Source organism: Hyperolius riggenbachi, chromosome 5 (assembly GCF_040937935.1).
Source record: "Hyperolius riggenbachi isolate aHypRig1 chromosome 5, aHypRig1.pri, whole genome shotgun sequence".
Lineage (NCBI taxonomy): Eukaryota > Metazoa > Chordata > Amphibia > Anura > Hyperoliidae > Hyperolius > Hyperolius riggenbachi.
In genome coordinates, this window is record NC_090650.1 from 395812516 (window position 1) to 395839722 (window position 27207).

A 27207-nucleotide genomic window follows, 5' to 3' on the forward strand; every position below is an offset into this window, starting at 1 on the left:
CACAATGGGCTTGATTCACAAAGCGGTGCAAAGTGTTTGCACGCCTGTGAAAAGCCCTTTATCACGCCTAAACTCAGTTTAGGCGTGATAAGAAGAAACTCGCGCGAATTTTCCGCGCGCAAAGTTCTCCGCGAGCAAGCGCGCAGCACCCGGCGCTTCGCGCGAAGCTCCCATTAAGACCTATAAAGCCCTTCGCGCGAAGAGCAGCACAAATCGGTGATAACTCAGTGGTGCAAAGGTTATCACGCCTAAAGTCTTTTAGGCGTGATAACTGAGTTATCACCGCTTTGTGAATCAAGCCCAATGTGAGCAACATTTCAGCACAAAATAAACACAATGTGAGCAACATTTTACCTCTAAAAAAAAGCATTTACTCACCTGACTGAAGTCTCCAGCGTCTGGCACGCTGCTCCCGGGACCATCTTGCTCCTGCACTGCAGTCTCCTGCCCTGACAGGCAGAGCAGGGCTACGGCAAGATGGCGCCCGAAGCCCTGTACTGGAGACACAAATAGTCTCCAGTACAGGGCTTCGGCAGCCATCTTCCCGTAGCCCTGCTCGCCTGCCGGAACGGAAGAGGGTGCAGGCTGGAGCGGGGCTGCAGGCAATGAACTGGCACGGCGTCTATAAACGCCGCAGCCAGTTCATGCAGATACGGTGGCCAGAGTCCCGAGACAGGGACGTCCAGCGGCTAAAAGCGGGACGTTTCCCGGGACCTCATGCAGCCTGGGACAGCGGACCCCGGGTAAAGCGGGACGTATGGCCACCGTAGTTAAAGTGTACCTGAGATGGATTAAAGTAAAGCATTTATACTTACCTGGGGCTTCCTCCAGTCCCCTTTGAGCCACTTAGATTGTCTGTTATCCGCATTAGCTTAGTCGTGCTTTGTTGGGCGGCATGTGCAAAAGACCTCAACTGAGCTAATGAACCAGGACATCCAGCGGCGATCTGAGCAGGCCGAGAAGACGGTAAGGGAACCCATGACCCAAAGTTGGCCCCAGGTAAATATAAATACTTTACTTTACTCCATCTCAGGTTTCCTTTAACTACCTGCGGACCGACGCGGTACGATTCTACGTCGGGCAGGGGGCGCTGCGGTTCTGACCGGACGTAAACTCTACGTCCCATTCACCGCCTGCCCCCGCCCGTCCCCGCCGCCCGCTCTGCCCCCGCCGCAATGTGCTGCCCTGTCGTCTCTATGACGGCAGAGCACTGTGAGCCGGGCAGGAGCCGTTTTTATTGGCTCCTGGCCCTGTCATTCCTGTAAGCCATTCCCATTGACTTACATTGAGTGACAGGAGCCAATGAAAGCGGCTCCTGACTGGCGCACAGCGCTCTGCCGTCATAGAGACGGCAGAGAGAGCAGCCTGCGGCGGGGACAGAGCGTCGTGACCGGCGGGAGCGGCAGATTTTAGCGGGGAATCGTCGGGAAGCGGCGGTTTACTGTACCAGCACCCTCTGGTCCTTAAGGGGGCAGAGGGTGCTGGTCCCGAAGTGGTTAAAGTGGACCTGATCTCTTGCTCAGGACAGAAGAAAACAGAGAGAAATCCACCCTGTATGTATTTTGAAAGCTTAGCCTGTCTAAGTAATTGCCCCACATCTATGACTAATTATTACATAACTGTAATTTGATCGTGTCTGATGGCTGCTTTGGCAGAGCAGCTTCTTTGTAAACACAGGATGTTAACCCTGTCTGCTTCCATGAAAGCAGGAAGTAGATATACTGCAGCATTATTGAAGGATTTGTAGCAGCTGTAACAAAGATATGTTTATCTTTAACCACTTGAGGACAGTGGTAAACCCCCCTAAAGACCAGGCTATTTTTTTCATAATTGGCCACTGCAGCTTTAAGGCCAAGCTGCAGGGCCGCACAATACAGCACAGTAGTGATTCCCCCTCCCCCCCTTTTCTCCCCACCAACGGAGCTCACAGTTGGTGGCTGGTGGGGTCTGATCTCCTGCAGACTGCAGCCCTAGGACTTGACGCCAATTGGCGTTAGGCAGTCGAGGGGTTACCGCCGCGGTCACGCCCGTTGGCGTGGAGCGGTCGCCTAGAAGTTAAAGTGAAACTTGAGGGCCCATTCACACTAGGGCGATTAGCGGTAAATGGCTTTTTAAAGCGCTAGTGCAATAGTAACTATATGGCAGTGATCTTACTGCCGCGATTGCCGCCGATTGCGGGCGTTTCGCGATTAGCAGCAATCTCAAACGCGTTCCGTGCAGCATTTTTGGGTGATTTAGGAGCGACCGCCATTAGCATGCACGTTTCTGATTTGCGATTCTGCTTTTCCCTGGATGCTATCAAAATAAGAAGAAAAATGCAGCATGCAGTACCGACTAAAAATCGCAAATTGGAATCACATGTAGTGTGCAAGAGGCCTCAAATCAACCGTGCAAAATGCTAGCACTAAATATTATGCTGTTTCTTAGAGCAAACAGACAGTTCTGAGTTGAGGTCCGCTTTAATTAATAATGACAGCACGGACACTTTAAGGAGGTGGTGATGATGCGTAAAAACGCCTCCCCCTGCCGCTGTAGATCCCGCCTTCTTCAATTCTGTCCCGCCCTCCTGTCGCTCTGTCAGAGCTCCACCTCTGCCCAGTTTTGCTCGTCTACCCGCTCCTCTCATTCAGTCCCGCCCTCTTCACACTCTTCGTCCACCCACCCACCCCTTCGGCACTCAGCAGCTCTACGCACGGTTATTTTTCTCTCCCCGCCCCCTCATACTCTGTCCCGCCCTTCTTACACTCTGCCCCTCCTCTCGCTCTATCAGCGCTCAGTAGGCCTCTTCCTAGCTCCGCCCCTTACACTTCTACTTTCGCTTCTTTTTTTGTCTCTCGTACTTCCTGGTGGTCCCTGCTTGGCGGCCGCCCCTTTTCGGGTGTTCCTGTCTCCGGGCTTCCTTGGCTCTTCCATAATGTCGGCTACAGACAGCCTGTGAGTATGTGTGGGCAGATCTGATAGGTGTATATGCAGTGTCACAGCATGGCACAGAGGGGGACAGTGCTGTGCTGTACCCCTCACTGCTCTCCAGTGACCCCCCTGTGACTGGGGAGTGTGTGCTGCCCCCGGATCAGCATGGCAGAGAGGAGGAATGCTGCATTTCCTGAATAGGAAGCGTGCTAGCTGGCCATCATGTGACTCAACTGAATCTACAACTGCTAATAATATATAGCTCCAGGCATGGGCGTAGCAATAGGGGGTGCAGAGTTTGTAACCGCATCGGGGCCCTTGGGCCAGAGGGGCCCTCCCTCAACCACAGTATTAGCTCTCTATTGGTCCTGTAGAATAATAATAATAATCACTTCTATAATTACTTTTAATAGTAGTAATCATTAAAGGTGTTATCAGGCAACCCCCCTCCCAAAAAAAATACTTTACTCACCTGGGGCTTTCTCCAGCCTCTTGCAGCTGACCGCTCCGCGCCGCCGTCCTGGTCTCTGTGCTCGGTGCGGAAGCCGACCACGAGATTGTCCTTACTGCGCCTGTGCGAACCGCCACTGTCAATCAAGCCCACTTTGTGGCTTACTGCACAGGCGCAGAACTACTGCTCCTGTGCAATAAGCCGCTTACAATGTGGGCTTGATTGACAGCGGCGGTTCACGCAGGTGCAGTAAGGAAGACCTCGAGGTTGGCCTGAATACCGTGCGCAGAGACAGGGACGGCAGCGGAGAGCGGATCGGTCGGCGTGGGACAGTCGGCTGCAAGGGGCTGGAGAAAGCCCCAGGTGAGTAAAGTTGTTTTTTTTATTATTATTTTTTTTTTTTAATTGCCTGATGATTCCTATAAGGAATATGAAAGTGGGTGTGGTTAATGCTGCTGGTGGCCTGGTAAATAAATCGAGTGATTGTTTCCAGTGACAGCTAAAACCTTATACACACTACAGACTACCGTTGCCCGGCAGGGATTGGGACACAATCACTGGGGTGACAGTTTCTAGCCGAGGCTGTACAGACATGTCACAAAGCGTTCTGTCACTAGAGGCGGCGGTCGATGTGTGACACACAATGGGAGGCTCAGGTGGAAAGAACATTGGGCTGCGTTAAGATGATGATCTGATGCGCTGGATCTCTCGCGAATGTGTCGGGGCCACTATACACACATTAGATTCTCGCTCAAGGTGGTCTTCGGTTGAGTTTTTTATTATTATTGATTTATATAGCGCCATTATCTTCAGTGGCTGTACAACAACATACAGGGTATAACCATACAAAATAAACAATACAACAGTGAACAATACAAGACAATGGTGGATTACCACTGATGCAATGAAGAAAGAAATCACATATTTTTACATAGGGGAGGATGATGTGCACACACATTACACAGCATTGTGAGACAAAAGGGGAAGAGTGTCCTGGCCCAAAAGCCATACAGTCTAAAGGAAATCTAAAGCCAAATAAAAATAAAAGGAGTTTAACTTACCTGGGGCTTTTTTGTAGCCCCCTGGAGTTGTCCTGTGCCTGCGCCGTCAGTTCGGCAGCAGCAACCCCTGCAAAGCTCATCGGCCATGCGCCTCCTCGCCACGTCCCCACTGCTTGCAGAGTTCTGCGCATGCGTACTACATGAAAATCACTACTGCGCATGTGCAGAGCATTTCCATCAAGGGGAGCGTGATCAGGGTGCACGCGGCCTCTGACTTTCGGTGACCAGCCTGCATTCAGGGGGTTGCCGCTGCACCCTGGAGAATTGTGGAAGGACGGCTCGGGCACAGTATGACACCAGGGGGGCTGTAAGAAGCCAAAGGTAAGGTAAACTGATTTATTTTTTATTTAGCTTTACTAATCCTTTAACGGATAGGACAGTAGGAAAAGGGAAGCGGTACTTATCCGTTAGCCGGGCGCATCCTCTAGGTGGCGACAAAACTCCAGTTACATCTTTCCCTACTATCCATGTCGGCCTGGAGGGGGAATAGTAATTAGCGCCACCTGCCAGATGCGCCCGGCTAACGGATAAGTACCAGGGAAGCTGTGTATGAGATGGTAGAAGTGGTGGTCAGTGACCAAAGTGTCCTAGGTAGGAGAGTATGCTTGCTTGGAGAGGTGAGTTTACAGACTGCGCCTAAAGTGTGGGTGAATTGCAGATGTGTTGAGGAAGGGGTTTCCAGAGGAGATGAGAGGATCAAGAGAAGTCTTGTAAGCGGAAAGTGAGAAGAGGTGACCAGAGAGGAAGACAGTAGAATATTTCTCCTAGAGCGTAGATTGCATGTAGGAATGCGAGTTTAATATTAAAGAGACTCTGAAGTCTCATAAAAATCATGTTTTTATATTAAAAATCTCTTTAACATGTTAGCCCTAACTAAAACGCAGCATCGCTGTGACTGAACTCTAACTAAATCCCCCCCAAACTCCCCGGGGCACATTGCGTGGAGTGCTTCCGTGAGAGGCAGAGCTTTCGACTGCAGCGCTGCCTCTACACGCGTCCATCAGCGCGGATCGCCGCCTCTCCCCGCCCCTCTCAGTCTTCTTTCACTGAGAGGGGCAGGGAGAGGCGGAAATACGCATGGATTGATGCAAATGGAGGCAGAGCATGTTTTGCAGGCAACCTCACCTATGCACAGGTGGGGTAATTAGTGTCAACATTTTGGGTACCTGGAGTCGGTGGTTTCAATAAACTGAGGAGTTGTAGTCAGAAGTTTTTTGGACCATCGCCACAGCCCTGGTAAGAATCGGGGCCCGTTTCCACTAACGCGAATTCGCATGCGTTGTCCGCATGCAAATTCGCATAACCAATACAAGTGGATGGGGCTGTTTCCACTTGTCAGGAATTCTGTGCGGTTTGCTGTGCAGAGCCGTCAGAATTCGCATGCCGCACACCTGCATGCGAATCGCCGCTAATGTAATGTAATACAAAACCGCAAGCTTGTTAGTCTTGCGGTTTTCCCGGCGTTTCCGCGTGCGATTCCGCATGAAGACCCATGTCAATGCTTGCCAGCATTGACATGGTTAATATCGTATAGCGTAAACCGCAAGCGATTCTGCGTGAAAATCCGCATGGAAACTCGAACGAATCCGCATGCGGATTCGTTGACGCGACTTTCGCGTCAAAAATGCAACGCACAAGTGGAGACGTACCCTTAGGCTAAGGAGTCGGAGCAATTTTGGGTAGCTGGAGTTGGAGGTTTCATAAACGGAGGAGTCGGAGTTGGATGATTTTGTACCCACTCAACAGCCCTGACCGCAATGGATCTGTTTCAGACTGACAAGGGTGAACGGCTCTTATTTTTAAAATAGGATCTGTTCTCTGTCAGTTTTGCGATGCGGTAAAGGGACAAAAATGTCTATTTTATGCTCAAGTGGGAACAGAGCCTAACTGCAGTAACTTCACTTTCTACTGCCATATACAGTCACCACAGCTCACTTTGTCTATAGGAATCTGAGGTTACAGAGTAACTTTATATTTTACAGCTCAGGGTACACTGTAAATTATGCATGAGGGTTATTTATATTCCTAAGTGTTGATTATATTACGGTACAGCAAGTTGAGGGATGACGAGATACATTATAATAGTGATATGGTGGGCATTGAAATGATTTGTCATTACAGTACACAAGTGGAGGTGCTCGGAATCGCTGAAAACATTCCAGATGACTATCTTCCGCTATACTTTGAGAATAAGCGCCGCTCGGGCGGAGGACCTGTCGAGTCGTGCATCAGAAAGGGATCGGTGGCGCTGATTACGTTCTCAGATCCTTGTGGTAAGTGTGGTATACAGTTTCCCACCATAGAAAAGCCCCCAGCCCTCTGATCCACCTATGTGTTTTATGTTATAAGACAGGTCTAAAGGAGGCCTTACTTCAGGTGACTTGGCGGCCGACCAACCATCTGATTCGGTTATTATAATCAAATTGAATGAAAATCGGTGTTGCCAAGTGCATGCCCAACTGACAATGCGACTAATTTCGAGATGAAAATTGGTCACATTCTCGATCACGCATGCTGCAAGATGTTGGGCCTACATGCTCGATTGGGTGCGTGGCGGGAACCCCCGACGGTGTCCCCTAACGTAGAATGTCCTCCCGGTGCCCAGTGTAAAGTATACATTACCTGTCCGCGGCCTGCGCTTGTCCCTCCGCTGCTCCGGGTGCATTTCCCTCTCCATACATGCACGCCCCACGTGGCCTTCTAGTAAGGGTGTGCGTATGATGTCACACACTCGTGCCCTTACTGGGAGACCATGTGAGGCACGCGTGTAGCAGGAGGAATCCCAGAAGCCAGTGGGGCACAAGCGCAGGGCGCGGACAGGTAATGTATACTTTACACTGGGCATCGGGGGACATTTTACAGTAGGGGGCAGCGTCAGTGCATCGGATGCGGTGAACAAAGGCCGATTCCAGAGCGATTTCAGCCTGAACTTGATCAGAAATTGGCCTGCGGTGTATGGGTAGCTGACAGATCTCTCTCTAATCAGATTCGATTAGAGAGAGATTTGTCTCTTGGTCGAATCTGCCCATACATCGCTAGATGTATGGGTACCCTAAGTGCTCCATCTGATAGCTTGAGGCCCATCCACACGCCTGAGGCAGCTGATAACAACTGACTCAGCAGACTTAAGTCAGGGCGTGTGTATGGCAGCCCCCAATCCGTGGGTGATTTCCTCTGTGGTTCTACTTACCCCCAGCGGTGCCACTCCTCTGTCCGCTGTGGGAGTGATGTCACGCACGCAGTGTTTGTCGCCCATCCGGGCCCTCCCAGCATAGCAACACAACATGTTGTTAGCTACACAGCTGACATGCGTGAGTGCAGCCTGGCCTAGCTAAGTCACACAAGGGGATCAGGTCCTGATCCTCAACGGGCAACGTCCGTCAAAGGTGTGTATGCCAAATCTTGCCAAACCTTCACTTCTTGTGTCGATCAAAGCCACAGCAGTCAAAAATCACATTCTAAAAATATGATTGGGTTACCTGAAAGGGTACCTGAGGCAACATGTGACATGAGATAAACATCTGTATGTACAGTGCAAAACATTAGGCCATTTTTTCTTTTTTTTTTCTTCTTTTTTTTTTTTTTTTTTTTGCTACCTGAAAGAGTTAATTTTCAGACATGCAAGTGACGGCTTCTGTCTTGGTACCTTGTCAGGAACATAGTAAACCCAATTGATGAGCAGATTACAGCAATAAAAGTCTTCCTGGCAGAATACAATGTCTTAGAGCAGGTCAGAGGTAGAAAAAGGTCAAAAGCTCATGCATTTTTAGCTCTGGGACACTTAAAGGAATACTGTAGAGGGGTCAGGGCAAAATGAGTTGAACTTACCTGGGGCTTCTAATGGTCCCCCGCAGGCATCCTGCACCCACGCAGCCACTCACCGATGCTCCGGCCCCACCTCCGGTTCACTTCTGGAATTTCAGACTTTAAAGTCTGAAAACCACTGTGCCTGCCTTGCTGTGTCCTTGCTCCTGCTGATGTCACCAGGAGGGTACTGTGCAGTCTCAGTATGGTCTGTGCCTGCGCCGTACGCTCCTGGTGACGTCAGCGGTAGCGAGGACACGACAACGCAGGCGCAGTGGTTTTCAGACTTTAAAGTCTGAAATCCCAGAAGTGAACTGGAGGCGGAGCCAGAGCATTGGTGAGTGGCTGCACGGGCACAGGATGTCTGCGGGGGACCATTAGAAGCCCCGGGTAAGTTTTTTTTTAACTCATTTTCCCCCGATTTCCCCCCCCCCTTACAGTAGTGCTTTAAGGTGGCCATACACGATACAATAAAATGATCCGATTTTATGGCAATTCGATAACTATGGTTGGAGACTGCTAATGGGGATCCATCGCTGGAACGTGGGGACCGTAGGAGGAACAGGAAGGCTCTATAGGACCAAGATCCTTCCCTCCCCATAAACAGGCTCAGTAACGTCAGTCAGTGTGTCTGTAAGTCAGCCATGTAGCAGCCAGGAAGCAAGTGAGTTGGCGGTACGATGATGTTGTTTGTCTTCCAGATGCAGAGAGAGTTTTGTCTAGGCCAGAGCACTGTGTGCTGAATGTGAAAGTCCAGGTGAGGCGACCTCCTCCATGGGACCTAAAGAAAGTGGCGCTTTGTGGTTTGGATCCAAGCACAGAACAGTCCGTTCTGGAAATGTATATAGAGAATGTCAGCGGACAGGAGACATTCAGCATCTTCTATTCAGCTGACAGGACCACTGTCCTGGTCACTTTCCCGGAAGGGCTGACAGAGGACGGTGAGTAGCAGCTGCAGATTCACAGCTCTGAAAGGTACATTTTGCCTTTGCTGACTGGTTTCCCATCTTGTGTCTCTCTCTTCAGAACTTCGGTCTTTGATAACTAATGTTGAGCAGAAAAAATTAAAATCGAGACCAATCACTGCTGAGCGAGTCCATGTCTGCGGAGACGTTCTCGTGGAGAATTTCAGCAGAACGTTAACGTCAGAATTACTGGAGATGTATTTTGAGAACAAACGCAGTGGTGGGGGAGAAGTGAGCTCTGTGACGATGCTGAAGAATGGATCTGCTGCTGTGGTGTCTTTCACTGACTGTAATGGTGAGTGCTTCAAACCAATGTACAGACTTCACAGTATTTCCCAACCCCCAACATAAACCCAAAAGGTGGTTGTTATTATTATTCTTTATTGTATTTATAAAGCACCATTATATTACTCAGCGCTGGACAATATATAGGGATACATACAATGTAGACAAGGGGTGACAGACAGAGAGGTAGCACACCGGTATAGAGCATAGCACAAAGTTATAAATCCAAACAAGGTATTAGATACTGATTATGTGATTTAAAGGGAACCTAAACTGAGCAGGATATAGATTTTTCCTTTTAAAATAATACCAGTTGCCTGACTCTCCTGCCGATCCTGTGTCTCTAATACTTTTAGCTAGAGCCCCTGAACAAGCATGCAGATCAGGTGCTCTGACTGAAGTCAGACTGGATTAGCTGCATGCTTGTTTCAGGTCTGTGATTCAGCCACTACTGGAGCTAAATAGATCAGCAGGACTGCCAGGCAACTGGTATTGTTTAGAAGGAAACATCCATATCCCTCTCCGTTTAGGTTCCCTTTAACAGAGACCCAGCAGTTCAAGTCGGAGCTAGTCCATGGGAAGAGTGTCATTAGTTGGGTTGCAAAATCAAGAAGGACACACTAGGGGGGTTGGGAGGGGGGTAGACCTGCCAAAGGTATACAATCTAAAGGGGACGGAGAACAACACATAAGACTACAGGGCTACAGGAAAGGTGCTCGGCCAAGAGAGTTAGTGTGGTAGATGGGGAGTAGACCATTTTAATGAAGTGTGTTTTCAGGGCTTGGTTGAAGGTAGGGGCAAGTCTGAGGTGGGAGTGAGAGGGCTTTCCTAAGGGTGGGGGCGGCTCTTGAGAAGTCCTGTAGGCGTGCATGAGTTAAAAAATTGTACAATGTTGCGCCAGTTATTCAGTCAGCTGCCGCATTGGGATGAGGGTCTCCCCAGACCCTCTATTTGGTAGTTTAAAAACAATAGTAAAATTTTCAGCAGCGCTTTGAACTATTGGTAATAATATAAACTTGATTACTCAGCTAGTCGATAAATTGTCATAACATATAAAAATGGGCAGATGCTGTCACCTATTGTTTTTTTTTTTTGTTAGTGCTTGTTCTTTTTTTGTTAAACGTTTATTGCAAAATTATCAGATACAAATGAACAAACAATAAATGAGCTTGAAACTAACCAACAATACAATATATCGGGGCAGGGCCAGGTTCACCAATAGGCACTGTAGGCTAGTGCCTACAGGCAGCCCATGTGTGAAAGGCGGCTCACTGGCCACCCCAAGTGCTCCCCTTCTCTCCCTTCATCCCTCTGCAGAGTGCGAGCAGGGCGTTTATGAAGAGACTCAACGCCACTGTAGAGGGGAGGGGAGGCTATTCGTACTGGTTGGAGGGAAGGGGGCACATCTGGCTGGGGGGGGGGGGGGGGGGGCTGTTAATGGGGCACATCAGTCTGGCCAGAGGGCATGGCTTGAGGAGGTGTGGCCTGTGTTGTGGGGCTGTGCTTAGAGTGCCAGAGCTTATGTGCCTATAGGCTCCTGAGCTGTAATTCCGGCCCTGTATCAGGGTATATGTCCAGAAAGACAAAAGCCAAGTTAGCGCAGAAGTAGAATAGTATGGTGAGTACACAAAAAACAGTACTACAATGGTGCAGCTTCTAAACCTAGCCATAGGATTGCAATAAATACAACCATTAATAACAGACCCCTAATCCATTCATGGATGCAATACTATACTATACTTTTCCCAATCCTGATTGAGAAAGACTGGCCTATACCTTTAGTCATTTTGTAACAAATGGTTTGAGTGTCAGTTTGTTGTGCCCTTGTTACAGTAATAGATGGATGATATATACTGTATGTTCCATTGAAGAAAACGGTTTAGAACTGCAAGTATGCCCCCAAAAGTATGAAGCTGAAATGTCTGCTTGCATGCTTGCAAGAGTGGTGCTGGCTAGAGCAAGAATCGGTTCCAAGGACGAAACCTCGACACAGGCTTCAATTCACTAACCCAGTGTTTCTCAAACCTGTCCTCATGACTCCACAACAGTGCATGCTTTGCAGGTAACCTCACCTATGCACAGGTGGGGTAATTAGTGTCTCAAGCTACATGGAATCCACCTAGCTGAGACACTAATTACCCCACCTGTGGATAGGCGAGGTTGCCTGCAAAACATACAGGCAGGGAACACACTTGCAGGGCCGTTTTCCCCTGCGTTTCCCAGGTTTCCGTCGGGTTTTGCGGTCGCGTCTAACGCGTGCGTTTTTCCGCGTGCGTTTCCACGTTTATGCGTTTGCATGGCATGTACTGCCATGCAACGTGCGGGAAAAAGCAGAAAACTGTGCGTTTAGAAAACGCGGAAAAAAACGCGAACGTAAACGCGCACAAACGCATGCGGCGCAGCGTTTCCTGAGCTAGGCTATTAATTTCAATAGCCTCTAAAATCGTGCGCGTTTTGCCGTTCGCGGCAAAACGCGCAAAAACGCATGTAGTGTGTTCCCTGCCACACTGTTGGGAAATTGTGAGGACAAGGTTTGAGAAATACTGCTCTAAGGGCTGTTCTGTAAAAAAAAAAAATCTAAAATATTGAATGCAGTATTTTACCGACCTTTTTTTTTTTTTTTTATTTGCAAGTTGCTGCTTGTGACAGCATACAAGAGTAAAGGGCATCCCTGGTGTCCCTTTAGTCCCTCTAATTCTCTGTATTAGGCTTTACATGTGCACATCTATAGGATTACAGGGAAATGTCTATAAATGTGTCCTGCTTCTGCATATCATGCTTTCTTTGCTTTCTAATGTCCCACCCAGCAGTACATCGGTACCAATGGGGCGAGTAGTTAAACAGGGTGGCTCCTCCTCCTTTTGGCTGTCTTCTTTGCCTGTACATTTTACAGAATGGCTGATTATTAGTTACTGACCGCTGGAGGTAAAAGACTGAACCTCTCACTTGTTTCATTAATCCTGTAATCCTTGAATTGACCTTTTATTGAGGTATTTGATGCACAAGCTAGTAGTTTACCTCATAAGTCGTAATTTTTCTTTTCCATGTGGTAACAGCCTCAGGGAATTGAAATTTAACAAGATGTTTGGTAAAATCAGCTGTTTTCTGCATTACCAAATGTGATGTTTAGTGAACTGAGCCCACATTTACATAATTAGTTAGGTTTAAAAAAAGACATACGTCCATAGAATTCAACCAGAAAACAGGGTACAATACTAGCCTGCTTCCTCACATATACCAGTTGACCCAGGGTATGGTGAAAAACCCTTACAAGGCTTGGACCAAGTAGCCCTAAAAAGAAGAAAAATTCCTTCCCGACTCCAGATGGCAGTCAGATAAAATCCCTGGATCAACTCTGCTGGAAATTACCTAATTAATATGAAAGTCGTGGACTCCCTTAACCAGCTGAGCGGTCTGGACGAGCTCAGCTCGTCCAACACCGCCAGCGGCTGCCGCTCAGGCCCTGCTGGGCCGATTTTAATGAAATAAAAAGCAGCACACGCAGCCGGCACTTTGCCAGCCGCGTGTGCTGCCTGATCGCCGCCGCTCTGCGGCGATTCGCCGCGAGCAGCGGCGAAAGAGGGTCCCCCCAGCCGCCTGAGCCCAGCGTAGCCGGAACAAAAAGTTCCGGCCAGCGCTAAGGGCTGGATCGGAGGCGGCTGACGTCAGGACGTCGGCTGACGTCGATGACGTCACTCCGCTCGTCGCTATGGCGACGATATAAGCAAAACAAGGAAGGCCGCTCATTGCGGCCTTCCTTGTTTATTCTGGGCGCCGGAGGCGATCGGAAGATCGCCTCCGGAGCGCCCTCTAGTGGGCTTTCATGCAGCCAACTTTCAGTTGGCTGCATGAAATAGTTTTTTTTTTATTTAAAAAAAACCCTCCCGCAGCCACCCTGGCGATTTAATCAGAACGCCAGGGTGGTTAAAGAGAACCTGAGGTGGATCTTCGGGGGGCAGATGGGACACAGAGCCATGTTCTCTGCCTACTGACCTGTCTCTGTGTCCCCCAAACGCCACTCTCTACCCCCCCCCCCCCCCCCCACCGCTGCGCTATAGCCCCCCGAGTTTAGCTACAAGATTTGTCGCTAACTCAAAGGTAAACAGAGGGGAGAGGAATTCCCTGTTTAAAATGCCTGCCAGGGGCGTTCCTACAGGGTTTCCTGAGCTGCCATTGAGCATCTCTCTCCCTGGCCTCGCCTCCTGCCGATCCCCCGCCTCCCTACACGCTGTGAGAGAGACACAGTCTCAGTGCAGTGTTGTGATCCAGAGGTCACGCAAGTGAAAGTGGGCCGGAGTGGCGGTTTTTGCGGGTACCTGATCCGCTCAGCCCCATGGATCAGGTAGCCTACTTTTTTTTTCTTTTTTTTTTTTTTTAATAGCCCACCTCGGGCTCTCTTTAAATGCATGGAAAGCATCCAAGAGCCCTTGAAATGCAACTATAGAATTTGCCATAACTACTTCCAGTGGTAATACCGGTATATTCCACATTTTAACTTCTCTTACTAAAACCAGCCCCTTCCACAAATAGATGGCAAAACCACTTTTCCTCCATGTGCAGATCGTGTCCCCTTGTCCTTTTATACAAGCCCAGGGGCAAAAAGCACATCTGCCCTTTGATGTATTTATACATGGTAATTCAATCTCCTAAGGTCGCTGTGGAATCGGAGTCGAGGAGTCTGAGCAATTTTGGGTACCTGGAGTCGGTGGTTTCAGTAAACTGAGGAGTCGGATTCGAATGATTTTTGAACCCAATCCATAGCCTTTGTAAAAATTAGACTATGGAAGCGGAGTCGAGGAGTCGGAGCAATATTGGGTACCTGGAGTCGGAGTCGGTGGTTTCATAAAATGAGGAGTCTGAGTCAGATGATTTTTGTACTGACTCCACAGCCCTGACAACATCTAGCGATGTTGTCAGCTGACCTATTTTGTACCATATACAGGTCCTTCTCAAAAAATTAGCATATTGTGATAAAGTTCATTATTTTCTGTAATGTACTGATAAACAGACTTTCATATATTTTAGATTCATTACACTACAACTGAAGTAGTTCAAGCCTTTTATTGTTTTCATATTGATGATTTTGGCATACAGCTCATGATAACCCAAAATTCCGATCTCAAAAAATTAGCATATTTCATCCGACCAATAAAAGAAAAGTGTTTTTAAAACAAAAAAAAGTCAACCTTCAAATAATTATGTTCAGTTATAAACTCAATACTTGGTCATGCGGCGTGGCATGGAGGCAATCAGCCTGTGGCACTGCTCAGGTGTTATGGAGGCCCAGGATGCTTCGATAGTGGCCTTAAGCTCATCCAGAGTGTTGGGTCTTGCGTCTCTCAACTTTCTCTTCACAATATCCCACAGATTTTCTATGGGGTTCAGGTCAGGAGAGTTGGCAGGCCAATTGAGCACAGTAATACCATGGTCAGTAAACCATTTACCAGTGGTTTTGGCACTGTGAGCAGGTGACAGGTCGTGCTGAAAAATGAAATCTTCATCTCCATAAAGCTTTTCAGCAGATGGAAGCATGAAGTGCTCCAAAATCTCCTGATAGCTAGCTGCATTGACCCTGCCCTTGATAAAACACAGTGGACCAACACCAGCAGCTGACATGGCACCCCAGACCATCACTGACTGTGGGTACTTGACACTGGACTTCAGGCATTTTGGCATTTCCCTCTCCCCAATCTTCCACCAGACTCTGGCACCTTGATTTTCGAATGACATGTAAATGTTGTTTTCATCCGAAAAAAAAGTACTTTGGACCACTGAGCAACAGTCCAGTGCTGCTTCTCTGTACCCCAGGTCAGGCGCTTCTGTCGCTTTTTCTGGTTCAAAAGTGGGTTCACACACACATTTTACTGTTTTTTTGGGGGGAATGTGCTCCTTAAAGGACACCTAAACTTAGAGGTGTGTGGAAACAGCCATTTTTAATTCCTTAAACAATACCAGTTGCCTGGAAGTCCTACTGATCACGTTGGCAGCATTAGTGTCTGAATCGGACACCTGAAACAAGCTGGTGGCTAATCTAGTCAGACTTCAGTCAGAGCAGCTGATCAGCATGCTTGTTCAGGGTCTATGGGTTAAAGTGGATCCGAGATAAACTTTTACTCATTGCATAATTGTGTTCCTTTCATATAGTTTATAGGGCATGCCTCAAGCCAAATACTTTTTTTTGTTTTGTTTTAATACCCTATAAACTAAACAAGCCTTGCCAACAGCTTTTTCAGAGTGCCTTGGCACTGTAGCAAGGGCTCATGGGAGCTCAGTCTGGGCAGGAGGAGGTGGAGGTTACTAGCCAGAGATTTCAGAGGCAGAGGGGAGGAGGAGAGGGGACTGAATTTGTCACAGGCTGAGGGCTGGAGATGCTATCAGCTTGCCTGTGTGTAATGTGACAGAACATGGCTGCCCTCATTGTATCACAGGAATAAATAATCATTAACTGTTGAAGCTGTTCGCAGCTAGATTTGCTGTGTAAACTATCTAAACTTTAGATAAGACATATTATACAAGTTACTTGTTATAGTTAGTTTTTCATCTCGGATCCGCTTTAAGTATAAGAGGCAGAGGATCAGCAGGACAGCCAGGCAGGCAGCTGGTATTATTTCAAAGGAAATAAATATGGCAGCTTTCATATCCCTCTGTTTAGGGGTACTTTAAATTAAAGCCAGGCCACATAGTCTTAATTGAGGCCAACATGACCAGGGAATGATTAACATGAGTTTGGGCACAAGGCAAGAATGAATGTGGTAAGTTGGGGCGGGAGAGGAATCAAAGAAGGTGGTAGCTCGGCCCTGTGACATCTACTAGGCCCTAGGCACCTGCCTAGGTTGCCGTGTAGGTGATCCTGCACTGACAGGACTGTTGTGTTTTTTTTTTTTTTGTTTTTTTTTTGTCACCTATCAAAGCAGATTATAAGTAGTGATGATCACCGGATGAATTCCGTCCCATGGCGCCTCCCACGATGCGTTCCAAGCCGCGGTCACGTGATTACAAACACCTCCTCCTACCAGGTTGAAGGAGGAAGTGTTTGTAGTCACATGATGCGCTTGGAACGCATCCTGGGAGGCGCCGTGGGGCGGATTAAAGAAGATGCCTGCTGGGTAAGTTTAACACCCCCCCCCCCCCCCTCGCACACCTGCACAGGTGCTTTAATTACCTGGAAAACCCATTTGAATTTCATCCGGTGATCATCACTAATTATAAGCAACGTGAAAAGATATGAAAATACTGAATTGGGAGATACTTTATTTTTCCACATCCCAGGACTCTCTGTCAAGAGCACACTAGGGTAGAATAGACTGATGTGGTTCTCCTGGTACTGATGTCTAGAGTCTTTCCAAGCCCCTTCCCCCAAGTCTTGTATCTGCTGAAAATGAGATTAATGTGAATATTTTTCTATTGACAATTGGTAGGAGTCACTGTACAGATGGTGTGTGACAGTAACTTGCTAAAAATAAGCATTCTTTGCCAATATCAGCCTTGTTCTGCAGTGCTGTTCTCTTACTCGCCTCTGCAGCAGCGATCAGCCTCCTTGTCAGTTGCATGCGCTATGGATGAGTAAGGACAAATGTGGCAGTCAGTGAAGCAGCCCTTGCATGGCTTCTTACTCTGTGGTGTGACCAGTTACAAGGCGGATAGGAGGGGTGGGATGCTTGCTCTTCACACTCTAGCTATCTGCTATCTGGGGCAGACTGCTGAACCCTCGTACACACGTACGATTACTGTCTTCCGTAGGGATTGAGACATGATCCCCTAGAAGTCTGAAGCCGACTCCTGTACAGATGCGTCAGTAGCCTAGAGGGGAGGAGGAGGAGCAACACGTGGCGATTTGCAAAGCTCCAAGCAGGCGGGGTGAGGAGGAGGACAATACATCGCTAAAGAACCCACATGCTGGATTTTTAAGCGCCATCAAGGGGGCTTCCTGTACAGGTCTTCTGCTGTGTCTAACTACTTGCTGACTGCTCTACACCAATTGGCATGAACGCGGCAGAAGCCCCAGGACCACTCCACGGCAATTGGTGTGAATGGCTGGGTATGGGGCTAGCAGGAGATTGCGCATGCATCTCCGCTTGGAAGGCGGGGCTCCGGTCTGCCTTCAGTCTCCTAGCGGCGATCGACGCTTGTAGACTGTTAGACAGCGATACCGTCGGCTATAAACATTGTATAGCGCTGCTATCTGCAGGCACAAAAGTGATCGGCTGTCATAGGCTGTAGCCAATGACAGCTGATCACACTGATTGGCTGGCAGGGGGAGGGATATAAAATAAATTTTTAAAAAAAAGGTAAAATGTAATCAAAACTTTTATTAAAAAAATATTTATTAAATAAACAAAACACAACTGTGGAGCGATGAAACCCCACCCACAGAGAGCTGAGTTGTGCGGCCCTGCAGCTAGGCCTTAAAGCTGCAGTTGCCCAATAAGTAAAAAATGGCCTGGTCACTAGGGGGGCTTAACACGGCGGTCCTCAAGTGGTTAATCCAACGTGTGTACTTAGCGTGAGACTGACTTGATAACGGATTAGTAAATTAGTGATGGACATGCCTAGGAGAACTCATGAAGAAGCCTGTGATTATTTGATTATCTGATAGATTTGCAAAGCTCTGATTTGCTGTGATCACATCCTACTTTATCACATGACTAGCAAATCAGAGACTTGCATATCTATCAGCTGACCAAACTGATCACATGCTTCTCCATGAGTTCTCCTAGACATGGCCATAACAATTAGTAATATGTAGGGAATGTAATTTCAGTGAGATGAAAATAATTCAGGTGTGCATGCAAAGTTAAAAAGAACCCAAAGTGAGAGACCTATGGAGGCTGCCATATGTATTTCCTTTAAAACCATACCAGTTTCCTGGCAGTCCTTTTGACCATTCTGGCATCAGTAGTGTCTGAATCACACACCTGAAACAAGCATGCAGCTAATCCAGTCAGACTTGAGTCGGGGAAATCTGATCTGCATACTTGTTCGGGGTCTATGGCCAAATGTATTGTAGGCAGTTGTTCAGCAGGACAGCCAGGCAATTTGCATTGTTGAAAAGGAAAACGAGAGATATCTCTCACCTGGTTGCCTTTAATGCACATTCTATATATCTTGGAATTGGGCTATGGATGGCCCTGCCGCTGCAGGCGCAAACCATCTGAGAGCAGCACAAAAAAGAAAAGGAAAAAAAAAAAAAGTCACATGACATCAGCACACAGATCTGATAGAGAGTAAAGTTATTCCTCCATCTTTGACTGTAGAAAGGACCGTGGGGTTGAGTGACAAAGCTTACTTATTTTTCACATTAACTGTACGGAGAGAGAACGCATGAAATAAACAAGTAAGGAGAGACTATTCATATGATAAACCAATAAGGAGAGATAAATCATGAGTTAATATGTAAGGTGTGATAATTGAACAGAAAAGTGTTGTGAATCAGCCCCCAGATGAGATAATTGACTTTAAAGTGGAACCGAACTCTTGCACAGCGCATAATGAAAAGTCTTTATTCCACACATAGTTGCTGAAGAAATCACTGCTCTGTGTTCTGTATTCAGTTTACCCAGATCGAAGAGTCTAGTGGTTATCAGCAGCTGTGAATAGACCACAGGACCACCGCTTTGGTGCTCTAGTCTCCCCATAAAGTAATGCATCATACTTTATGATCAAAGACTGTAGGAGGGGGTACTGGAGGAGATTTTTGGGTATAGGGAAAAGTCTTCCAGAGTCGGGCTCAGATAATTTCAGTGAGGGAATCCAAGCAGCACGATAAACACAACAGTAAATTAGAATCCAGCACGACCAAGGCTGTGGAGTCTGAGTCGCAGGCATTTTGGGTACCTGGAGTTGGAGTCGGTAGTTTCATAAACTAAGGCGTCGGAGTCAAATGATTTTTGTACCAAATCCACAGCCCTGGTAAGAATTAGAGAAAGTAGTCGGAGTCGAGGAGTCTGAGCCATTTTGGGTACCTGGAGTCAGAGTTGGGGGTTTCATAAACTGTGGAGTTGGATTTGGATGATTTTTGTACTGACTCCAAACCCTGAGCACGACTGAAACAATCAAAATGGTATAGAATTGCACTCTCAAACCAAAGCCACTTTTCATAAGATACAGTAACAAGAAAAAGTATGTGTATCCTTTGGAATTACATGGATTTCTGCACAAATTGGTCATAAAATGTGATCTGATCTTCATTTCCAATTAGCTCTTGGAGATGTAATTAGTCTGGGGGTTCACATACTTTTGTGAATGTTTACATGGTGTGTTCAATAAAAACATGGAAACATTTAATTATTTGGGTGGTATTAGCTTAAGCAGACTGTGATTGTCTAGTGTTGTGACTTAGATGAAGATCAGATCAAATTTTATGACCAATTTTTGCAGAAATCTATATAATTCCAAAGGGTTCACATACTTTTTCTTACGACTGTACATTTCTATGAGTTATTAGTTTTATTTTTATTTATATAGTGCCAGAATCTTCCATAGCACTGTACATAGTAAAAATCAAAATGGGGGGGGGGGGGGCATAGATACAGATGTTCAAAACTCTGTACAATCCGGACAGCTAGCAATACAAATACATATGTACTTGATGTGTGGTTTGAGACGTTACCAATTTGGGTACGTGTTCATATGAAAAATTACAGCAAAATAAGAAACGCTAGGAGGAGGTCCCTGCCCTTGCGAGCTTACAATCTAGAGGATTGGAGAACTTAAGGACGGAGACACAGGGGTGAGCGGATGAGGCAGTTGGCCTCCAAAGTAGAGATGCTCATCACGGATTAATCACGAGTAACCACGGTGGTTACTTGTGATTCAAATTAGCTTTAATTGCTGCAGCTGAGCGGGTAGATGTGGCGGGGTTAATTACCCATAATGCTGCTCTCCGCCCCGCGTTTCAACAAGCTTGCAAGCGTCTATTGGACGCTGTTTCAAGCCTCGCTATGGAGCACTTCCTCCTTCAAGCTGAAAGGAGGTACTGCTCCATAGCGGGGCTTGCAACGAGTCCATTAGGATGCTTGCACGTCCTTGAAACGCTGGGCGGAGAGCGGCGTTATGGGTAATTAACCCCCGCCGCATCTACCGCTCAGCTGCAGCAATTAAAGCTAATTTGAATCACAAGTAACCACCGTGGTTACTCGTGATTAATCCGTGATGAGCATCCCTGCTCTGAAGTTACTTACATCAAATGATGGGCTTGTCTGAATAGGTTTGTTTTCATAGTATGTTTGAAGGAATCCAGGCTCTGAACATGACTAACAGGTTGTGGGAGTGAGTTCCAAAAGAGAGGTGATGCTCGTGAGAAGTCATGGATGTGGGAGTGAGAGTAGGTGACTGAGCTAGAGGAGTAAGAGGACAAGAGGAGCGGATGTTACAATTTATTTAAATGAAAACCACTTGTGTCATTTGTGCAATACATTCCTTCATTTTTGTGACAAGAGAGAGTCCAGAATGTAAAACCAGAGTTCCATCCATCGTATTATCATTGATGATTGTTAGGGTGATGCATACACTGTTTAATGAGCGAAACACCTTACTTTCCTTTTGTTGTATTTCAGTGACAGAGCGTGTCCTGAGTAGGTCGCACTCTCTACAATGCTGCCAGCTGTCTGTCTCCCCATTCTATCCGGGTATTTTAGGATTTCCAAATAATGATGCCCCTGATGATAAAGAAATGAAAGTAGAAGAATCGGAAGAGGCCACTGGGAGCCCGGAGCAGAGTTGTGAAAAAGTTCTGGAAGTTCCAGAAGTTGGCAAGCTTATGTTTCATGCAAATGATGATAACAGTTGTGGAATGGAGGTGGGTGATGTAGTGGAGAAGACAGGAGGACACATAGGTGGACTGATGGAAGTCCAGATGGACGAATTGTATACAGATGTACAACAGACGACACCTCAGATTCTTTCCGACAACCTGGCTTCTGCTGTAAATGGACTTTCTGAACTGAATGACCGAAGAGCATTGCACTCTCCTGATACAACTCAGGATATGTACAAGGAAGGTTCTCCAGATGAGGCTCTTCCGTCAGGATCCTCAGCACCTCGGGTAGATGTGAAGAGTACATCGGCTGGAGAACCTTCATTCAATGTACAGGAAAGAGAGGTTTTGATGGAAGCAGCTGAGCTTCTCTTTCTGCAGAGGTATCATCATGAGCTTCTGGCTGGAATGACCGATGTTACCATCCTTCCGTTAGATGAGAAGGATGTGTCTGGATTCAAGGTGAGCTCCACTTTTCCAATGGATGAATCGTTACTATTTATATAGTGCTTTACACGGTATCCTCAGAGGGGCTCACAATCTAATCCCTACCATAGTCACATGCATGTTCATCATAGTCTAGGGCCAATTTAGGGGGAAGCCAATTAACTTAGCTGTATGTATTGGGATGTGTGAGGAAACCAAACTCCTCGGAGGAAACTCTTGCAGAAACTGGGAGAACGTACATGAAGTGAGTTCTCCTAAACTTGCTCTCGGGCATTGCTCTGTGGAACTCAGTATAGTAGATTGAGCAGACCTCTAAGCATGTGACTAATGCTGACCATTAACAATTCTGCGGCTGATTGTTTCTGATCACAGCAGTAATCGACTGGAAATTATCGGTTGTGCCAATTAACAGCCAAATTTCCACTAACCAATCAGATCTATGGGATTCATCTGAAAAATGGATCAATTCCATTTATCTGATTAAGGGCAGGGTTACATACCAATATACAGCAAGGTACAATATTTAGGAAGTGTTTCTGATGCTGAAACCAGGAAAATGACCACAGAAGTGGATATCCCAAATAATTTACTGCATTCTACTATATGTCACTACAGGCCCTGAAGTGTCTTTTTTTTTTTTTCCCCCCCTAACTTATTTTCGTAGGCAGCCAGCTTCAGCATTAAATTCCAAGCGGATTCACAGCATTCCCGCGGCAGAACGAGGTATTTATGCCCAAGAAATATCCCAGGGAAAGTTCCACGACTTTCCTGGCTTGCATATTTTTTCTTCCTCGAAGAGGCAGAGCTGTGCGCAGTAATTCTGCCTCCTCTCCAGTCAATCTCTGCCTCTCCCTGCCCCTCTCAGTTTTCCTTTAATGAGAAGGGCGGGAAGAGGTGGAGATTGACTGGAGAATAAGCGGAGCTACTGCGCACAGCACTGCCTCTCCCAGGCAGCAAAATCTGCGACTTGTAAAGTTGTGCAACTTTCCTGGGCTATTTCTTGGGCATAAATACCTTGTTCTGCCGTGGGAATGTGGCAAATCCGATACGAATTTATTGCTGAAGCTGGCTGCATACGAAAATAAGGTAAACTAAAAATAAGAGAGACTTCAGTGTCTCTTTAAGTAAGATCCGTACATATGTGAACTTAAGGATTCTGGGTAAAGCGACTCCTTATCCTTTAGTACTCTAGTTCAGTATTGTATGAATGGTCTTCATTATTAACCATTTAAGCTGCCCGGACGTGATTGTCACGTCCAAGCTGCTGCTGTTGCGCTGCTGCGTGTTCCCGCGCGCGCACGTGTTGCCCCCCGTTAGCCATAGTTAACATAGTTCCCATTCATTAATTGATCTAAGTCCCCGGTAGAAAGATCGACAGCTTCTTATCAGAAGTCGCCGTCTTTCAGATAAAAAAAAAAAAAGTTTCCTATCCTCCTTATGCTCCCTTTTAATGAAGTAAACATTATTACATTTAATATTAACTGTTTACCTCCTCCACCAAAAATTGCCCAAATCAAATTTTTAATGAAGAAAAAAAAATTACAATTAAAAAAAAAAATGGAACTTTTCTGAAGTCTGAACTTTTTTAATATGCATGTGAAGAGGGTATATTATGAAAAAATATTAAAACTTGTAAAAGCTGAAAAAAAAAATCCTTTATTTCCAAATAAAATGTTGGCACCATACATTGTGATAGAGACATAATTTAAATGGTAAAACAATCAAACTAAGATCGCGCACACAGTCTCAAGAATAAAGAGATACACTATCTCACAGTCTGTAGCCCAAGAAGATCCAACAATCATCAAGGCTGGGTTCACACTGTAATAGATCGACACATCGCTCTCTAGATCCAGACTCTCACGTCATATGCAATAAAAAAACAAACAAATAGCATCACATAGTGTATAACTGCCAGGACCAATCTCCAAACACCTTTCCTCTGTGTCTTACTCTGTCACCAGGAACCTCCACCAATGCAGGGACGCTCCCCCCCCCCCACGTGCCCACACTGACCCTAGAGACCTCCAAAATATACGGTGGCAGGAATGACAGCGTTGGGGGGGGGGAAGGGGGGGGAGGGGGGATAAAGATCCAGCAGGCAGATACTCAGATGCCACACTTCTGAACAAGTTAGTGCAACTAAAAACGCTCATATAGTGTAAAACCAGCGTTTAATTCAAGATAAAAAAATAAGTTTTGCACTCGCATGCGGTTAGTGGAAAACAGGCACATAGTATACAGTGATGGTCCCCGGGTAACCAATCAAACTGATGCCGCCTCAGGTCCACGCTTGATCGCACGCTAATCCGCTCTCCTTTCTTTGCCAGTCACATGTGTCGTCGCTCCACCCTATGCATTTCGTCAGACACTGACTCATCAGGGGCCCCTGATGAGTCAGTGTCCCGGGGACCATCACTGTATACTCAGGGCCGGCCCTAGACTTTTTGCCGCCTGAGGCAAATTTTGAAAAAATTATTGCTGCCGCCGCCAAGCTGGAGGGGTAGCGGGCAGGGCGGGGGTATTGGGCCTAGCGGCGGGGAGGGGGGTCGGAACCCCCCCTCCCTCGCCTGGGTCCCCCGTCCTCCGCTCCCCTCCAGCCTTAAATCCATCAGAAGCGCAACTCTCGTAAGAGGCAGTGGGCGGGGAAGACTCACCTCTTCCTCGCTCGATCCAGCGTGCGCTCCACTGACGTCCCTTCCTGCAGCGCCGTCCATTTACAATACAGTGGGCGGCGTTGCAGGAAGTGACGTCAGTGGAGCGCACGCTGGATCGAGCGAGGAAGAGGTGAGTCTTCCCCGCCCACTGCCTCTTACGAGAGTTGCGCTTCTGATGGATTTAAGGCTGGAGGGGAGCGGAGGAACGGGGACCCAGGCGAGGGAGGGGGGGGGGGTCCGACCCCCCTCCCCGCCGCTAGGCCCAATACCCCCGTCCTGCCCGCTACCCCTCCAGCTGGGCGGCCGGCTCCTCGCACCCTCCGACGGGCGGATGCCGCCCTAGAAATTTGCCGCCTGAGGCAAAAGTTTCACCCCGCCTCATGAGCGGGCCGGCCCTGTGTATACTATATGCCTTTTTTCCACTAACCGCATGCGAGTGCAATACTTTTTTCTTATCTTGAATTAAACGCTGGTTTTACACTATATGAGCGTTTTTAGTTGCAGTAACTTGTTCAGAAGTGTGGCATCTGAGTATCTGCCTGCTGGATCTTTATCTCTCAACACTGTCATTCCTGCCTCCGGATATTGTGGAGGTCTCTAGGGTGAGTGCGGGCACGTGGGGGGGGGGGGGGGGGAGCGTCCCTGCACTGGTGGAGGTTCCTGGTGACAGAGTAAGACACAGAGATAAGGTGTTTGGAGATTGGTCCTGGCAGTTATACGCTATGTGATGCTATTTGTTTTTTTTTTTTAATTGCATATGACGTGAGAGTCTGAATCTAGAGAGCGACAGACAACAAGTGTCGATCTATTACAGTGTGAACCCAGCCTTGACGATTTTTGGATCTTTTTGGGCTACAGACTGTGAGATAGTGTATCTCTTTATTTTTGAGACTGTGTGCGTGATCTTAGTTTAATTGTTTTACCATATATTGCTTTACACAGGCAGTTTTTGAGAACGCGAACCACGTGTGCAATCTTTATCAGGTGGACTTCCTGTTTTTAGAAAATAATTTAAATGGTGTAATAACCGGGACAAATGGGCAAATAAAATACATAGGTTTTAATTATGGTAGCATGTATTATTTTAAAGCTATAATGGCAGAAAACTGAGAAATAATGATTTTTTTTTCCTTTTTTTTTTCTTAAAGGGGAACTGAAGAGAGAGGTGTATGGAGGCTGCCATGTTTATTTCTTTTTAAGCAATACCAGTTGCCTGGCAGCCCTGCTGATCCTCTGCCTCTAATACTATTAGCCATAGCCCCTGAACAAGCATGCAGCAGATCCGGTGTTTCAGACTTTAAAGTCAGATCTGACAAGACTAGCTGCATGCTTGTTTCTGGTGTTATTCAGATACTTCTGCAGAGAAATAGACAAGCAGGGCTACCAGGCAACTGGTATTGATTAAAAGGAAATAAATATGGCAGCCTCTGTATACCTCTTACTTCAGTTCCCCTTTAATATTCCTGTGAAAATGCATTTAGAAATAATTTTTAGCAAAATGTACCACCCAAAGAAAGCCTAATTGATGGTGGAAAAAACAAGATATAGATCAATTAATTGTGATAAGTAGTGATAAAGTCATTGGCGAATAAATGGGAGGTTTAAATTGCTCTGATGCATAATGTGAAAAATACCCGCGAGCTGAAATGGTTAAACTGTGTGTAGCTGTATAATCCCCATCACTCTGTGTCGTCCAGGTGTCTGGAGACGCCTTCTCCTGCAGGACGGCTGTGGAACTTCTGCAACACATCGTGTCGACTTTGGCATCTCGCACCGTCACACTGGAGTACCCCTGGGTGGCACCTTTTCTCTTGGAGAGTGAAGGGCAACGCACACTGCGCGATGTTGAAGAATATAACCAGTGCATCATTGACACCTCCCGCATCTCGTGGAAAGTTCTGGATTGTGTGGTGAGTTGTTAAATGAACAAAACTCTTTTAGAGGCCCATTTATAAAAAGGCAAAGAACAAAATAACACATTTAGTTTCTTTCCTGCTCTTCTAATCGCTTGAATGGAGTAACAGAACACCAACCGCAACCGTTAGTTGAGAACCGTGTTTGAAATGGTGAAATTAAGTATAAATTGTGAGTTTGTATGTGGCTTAATGTACCAATACAGCGAAAAAGAGGAACTTTTTGCGAAATTGGTAAAAAAAAAAATACATTGCAAAGTGAGAAGTTAAAAAATAGAAGAGAGATCAAGAAATGATCGATATTTGCCGTGTGATTTGTTCATATTTTTTTGACCCACAATCGGCCTGCACATAATCATCTTTACTGCTGACAGACCTGAAAAAAATCAAACCGCAACAACTGCCATTATCTATAACCGCACCTCCTAACAATGTGAAAGGCTAAAAGGTTGTGTTTTTTTTTTTTTTTTATATAGATATACAGTGATTTGCAAAAGTATTCGGCCCCCTTGAAGTTTTCCACATTTTGTCATATTACTGCCACAAACCTGAATCAATTTTATTGGAATTCCACATGAAAGACCAACACAAAGTGGTGTACACGTGAGAAGTGGAACGAATATCATACATGATTCCAAACATTTTTTACAAATCAATAACTGCAAAGTGGTGTGTGTGTAATTATTCAGCCCCCTTTGGTCTGTGTGCAGTCAGTTGCCTATAGACATTGCCTGATGAGTGCTAATGACTAAATAGAGTGCACCTGTGTGTAATCTAATGTCAGTACAAATACAGCTGCTCTGTGATGGCCTCAGAGGTTGTCTAAGAGAATATTGGGAGCAACAACACTGTGAAGTCCAAAGAACACACCAGACAGGTCAGGGATAAAGTTATTGAGAAATTTAAAGTAGGCTTAGGCTACAAAAAGATTTCCAAAGCCTTAAACATCCCATGGAGCA

At 46.6% G+C, this 27207-nt stretch overlaps 1 protein-coding gene across 1 annotated transcript in view; it reads left to right on the forward strand.

Moving 5' to 3' along the window:
- Positions 1-2737: 2737 nt before the first annotated feature.
- PARP10 (poly(ADP-ribose) polymerase family member 10) overlaps positions 2738-27207 on the forward strand; it is a 46314-nt gene continuing 21844 nt past the window's right edge. Inside the window, exons 1-6 of the mRNA XM_068237836.1 lie at positions 2738-2934; positions 6544-6695; positions 8928-9167; positions 9253-9486; positions 21032-21693; positions 26033-26245. Coding sequence (XP_068093937.1) covers positions 2915-2934; positions 6544-6695; positions 8928-9167; positions 9253-9486; positions 21032-21693; positions 26033-26245 — 1521 coding nt within the window. The 5' untranslated portion in view covers positions 2738-2914. The remainder of the gene's footprint in view (positions 2935-6543; positions 6696-8927; positions 9168-9252; positions 9487-21031; positions 21694-26032; positions 26246-27207) is intronic.